The sequence below is a fragment of the Pristiophorus japonicus genome, chromosome 32 (assembly GCF_044704955.1).
Source record: "Pristiophorus japonicus isolate sPriJap1 chromosome 32, sPriJap1.hap1, whole genome shotgun sequence".
Taxonomy (NCBI): Eukaryota; Metazoa; Chordata; class Chondrichthyes; family Pristiophoridae; genus Pristiophorus; species Pristiophorus japonicus.
The window spans coordinates 7,016,683-7,021,187 of NC_092008.1; the positions used below are offsets into that span (position 1 = coordinate 7,016,683).

The window sequence follows — 4,505 nt, forward strand, 5'->3', positions numbered from 1 at the left end:
AGAAAACATCCACTGCGGTCCCTCATCCAGCTTCTATGGTTCTGAATCAAAAAATGCAATTAGATTAGGCAAACACGATCTGCCTTTTAAAATCAGTGCTTGCTCTCCTTAAGTAGTTTCAGTCTCTCCAAGTGCCTGTTTATTTTTTACTTGATTATGGTTTCTAAAATCAGATGCACCACTGATGTTACACTGACCGCCGCGTTGCTGCGAGGATTGTCCAGACACCCTTGTCACATTTGCCAATTTCCAATCATCTGGCACCTCCACTGCATCTAGGGCAAAATGAAAGATCATGTCAAGCCCTTCCACGATCTCCACGACACTTCTCTTAGCAAGCTGAAATGCCTGACATCTGGACAGAAGACGTATGTACTCTCAGTTTATTCAGACTTTCCAGTACATCCTACCACTCAATTAGCTCCACCATCTCCGCTTCTACCAATATTTTGTCAGCATCTTCATCCTTTGCAAATAGTAACACAAAGTACTCATTAAGTATTCTCACCATCACATGCGCCTCTCAGCAAATATCACCTTCTTTATCCATAATCGGCCACAAACCGCTTCTTATTATCCTATTACTATTTAAATGTCGGTAGAAGACTTTTGGCTTCCCTTTTATGTCAACTGCCATTCTATTCTCATATTATCTCTTTGACAGTTTTATTTTCCTCTTTACTTTTCCCCCTCAACTTCTTGTATTTGGCCCGGTTCTCACTTGACGAATTCTCCTGACTTGCATCATACACTCGCTTTTTTTGTTTAATCATATTATCGCATCATCCAAGGAGCCCTGCTCTTGGTTCCATTTTCTTTGCCTCTTGTTGGAATGTCCCTAGTCTGTACCTGAAACGTCTCCTCGTGATGTTCTGTTCCAGATTTTCCTGCTACTCTTTGGATCCACTTTACCCCGATAGATCCCCTCTCATCGCACTGAAGATTGCCGCGATCCAAACCAGAATTTCTACTTTAGATTGTACCTTGCTCTTCTCTGGTATTAATTTAAAGCTTATGATACGATGATCACTCTTACTCAAATGTTCACCCATTTACTGCCTCCAATCTGTCACACTCCTTTCTCAGATGCTTATGGGAGTTGGATAGAACCACAACCATGAAAAACATCCCTTGTAATACTGGAACCTTGGTACTCCCCGTCCTCCGGATCTGGGCTAACTCACTCATGGATCTGTATTTCCGGTGCGATTACTAACCCGCATTGTTAGGCCACCATATTACATCAAACGTGCATCACTATATTCGCCCAGAATCTCCATATTGCCGAATCTGCACTATACACGTCTATTTGACTAGAGTTGGGCAGTCCTGTCACCAAATCAGACATTAAAAGTCTTTATTAGTCGTAGTGTTGACACGGTCGCCAATTATGTTGAATCTATGGGATAGCCAATTATACTCCCACTTAACTCAAACTTGAGGACTGAGATGTCTGATTAATACACTTTCATTCTTAAATAATTGATACAACATTTACTTGCCATGTCCATGAGAGTGGTACCCAAATTTATTCACATGCAAGGGACTCATCTGATGTTGAATACATTTAAAACAGATATAGACAGTTTCTTATACGATAAGGGAATAAGGGGTTACGGGGAGCGGGTGGGGTAGTGGAGCTGAGTCCATGATCAATGCAGCCATGATCATATTGAATGGTGAGCAGGCTCGAAGTGCTGTATGGCCTACTCCTGCTCTTATTTCTTATGCTCTTATCTTCTTATGTTCTTATGTAAGCTTGTGGTCTTAACTGCTCATGTTATTCTAAGTGGCCAGTGGCAAATCGTGCTTGATTAACTTGATTAATTTCTTTGAGGAACTTTCAAAAGACATTTGATGAAGTGCCGCATAGTAGATTTGCTGGCAAAATTGAAGCCTATTGTATTTAAGGGACATTGGTTGCATAGCTACGAAATTGGCTGAGAGACGGAAAGCAGAGTGTTGTCGGGAACGTTATTATTCAGACTGGAGAGATGTATCCGGTAGTGTCCGACAGGTGGCGGTGTTGGGACCACTTCTCCTTTATGATACATATTAATGTCCTGGACTTCAGTACACAGTGCATTATGTCAAAGTTTGCAAATATCACAAATTTACGAATGTAGCAAATAGAGAGGAAACTATCAGACATCAGGGCGATATAGGCAGGCCAGTGAAATGGGCGGAAGCTTCGCTGTTGAAATTTAATGCAGATAATTGTGTACTGAAGCATATTAGTGGTCAAAGTCAGCAGGAGCAAAGTACATTAAGTGGTGCAATTTCAAAGGAGCTGTAGGAAGATGGAGACGTGTTAATTCACAGGTGCAAAAGGTTTGTGAGATTGAACCATGAAAGGTTTTGCTGGACTAGATAGACGGAAATTGTTTCCATTGGATGGAGGGTCAGAAACCAGAGCACACGGATTTAAGATAACTGACAAGAAATCTAGTGGGGAAATGTGAAGTTTTTTAACAAAACGAATTATTATCGTGAATGACCTGACTGGAAGGCTGGAGGAACCCGATGTAACACTAACTATGTGGGAAAAGCAACTGACTGGGATTAATTGTATAGCTCTTTCATTGAGCTGGTGAATGCGTGATGGGGCGAATTATATGTTATGTGCTATGTTAGTCTATGAAATGTTTCAGCGGGTATCCTTAGCTTATCGTTTTGACTGTTCATGTCATCTAGATCGAAAGAACTGAAATGATCCGGTGAGCTGTATATTTTATTAGGTTAATTATGTCCTCGTAATTTGATACTATAATGCCAACCAGTGCAAAATACGTCTATATAATATGTGATTGCATTAAACCACGACGTCCCCACATCAAGCCATGTTTCCTTAAACAAATCTGCCGCGATACCATCTATATTGAATTTACTTTGCTTTCTGCATGAGAAATCATGGATACCCGCTATGGACTTCTCGTTCTTCACATCTTTCGCTGCATCATGTAGATCGGGTCGTTGAGAACATGAACTAGAATTCAGTTGTACTGCTGGAACGTCTACTCATCTTTTAATGATTTTAACAATGAAGAAAAACGGACATTTTACCACATTCTTCAACTGCTCTCTGAACTTACTCTGTGTCATAGCATAAATATAAGTGTTTGTGCAGCAACTCAGGAGCTGGAGCATGAATCCTATTTCTTTTATGTAGTAAGATACATGTATAATATCATAACCTAAATGCAAAATCCGGTTCCAAATAGAAAAGAACAAAAACACAGCCCATAACATTATGAAATTCCACGAGATAACGAGCAGTAAAATGATGGATTTCATGCGTCTCTCCATCTCTATGTCACTGGGAATCCCCTCGCTGCTGTGATCCCGGAGTCTCCTGCGAGCTCTGCTGGCCACTAAAATGTGTCTGATAGTTAAAGCATTGAGTAGCAGGATCAGAACAAATGGGATGCACGGGTTTAGAATATAATGAAGAAGCTCGAGTGTTGCCCACAAATCTGAAACCATGACAAGAGCACTTACGTAACAGAACCAGTGTGTATTGCTCAACGTGTACCAAGGTACATACATAAAGTACCAGAAAATGCTCTTTAAAAAACTTAGCAAAGTCACTGTTACAAGAACCATAGCCGCGGTTTTCTCAGTGCAATATTTAGTTTTCAGCTTCTGGCAACAAATTGCCACGAATCGATCAAATGTGAAAGTGACGGTGAACCAGACAGAACGGTCTGTGGCTGCATAAAGCAGGACGGCGTGGATATTACACAGGGGGATTCGCTGCACAAAATACAGATGATGAGCAATTGGAATCTGCCTCAATATCAGGTCGGTGATAACGACCAGCAGATCTGCCGCTGCCATGGCCACCAAGTAGCGTGTGACGCATTTGGAGAGACCGCACATTCCACGAGACAGGATCACCATCGTCACTAAATTAGCTGTGAGGAATGGAAATCAACAGGAAATTAACACAGCAGGTTGAAAGTGAATTCATCGGGTTGATGGGGTTGGGGTAAAATTTCTACATTTGTTAGAGTGATGGAATTTAATAATGTTCCTGAGAAAGGACTTTCAGATGGAGACAGGGTGTACAATGCATTGTACACCTCACTAATCTGCAATGAATGGTAGACTGAACCGGGGAATGGGATTTAATTTTGCAAGAGTAATGTGCCATCTAATCAGAGGATTAATATTGAAGTGGTATTAGCCCTCATCTCCAGGTTTGTTGATTCATTGCCTGCTGCTGCAGGAACCCTGGAACCATCGACCTTCTGGGATTGTATTCCCAGTCTGCACCCAATCAGGAGTTAGTTTGGGAAATTTGGGAATGAATCAGTGACCGGGCGAGCGTTAGTCAGTGACGGGGAGAGTGAGTCAGTAACTGGGGGAGAGTGAGTCAGTGACCAGGGAGGGTGAGTCAGTGACCGGGGTGAGTGAGTCAGTGACCAGGGGAGAGTAATTCAGTGAACGGGGAGAGTGAATCAGTGACCAGTGGTGAGTGAATCAGTAACCAGGGAGAGTGAGTC

At 42.0% G+C, this 4,505-nt stretch overlaps 1 protein-coding gene across 1 annotated transcript; it reads right to left on the bottom strand.

The window, feature by feature from the left end:
- Positions 1-3,018: 3,018 nt before the first annotated feature.
- LOC139240548 (probable G-protein coupled receptor 139) lies at positions 3,019-3,900 on the bottom strand. The gene has a single exon (XM_070869093.1). The coding sequence runs from the start codon at positions 3,898-3,900 to the stop codon at positions 3,019-3,021; it is 882 nt and encodes a 293-aa protein (XP_070725194.1).
- Between the last annotated feature and the right edge of the window lie 605 nt (positions 3,901-4,505).

Coding starts and splice junctions, on each gene's coding strand:
- LOC139240548 (XM_070869093.1), bottom strand. CDS start 3,900: ATGGTGATCCTGTCTCGTGGAATGTGCGGTCTCTCCAAATGCGTCACA.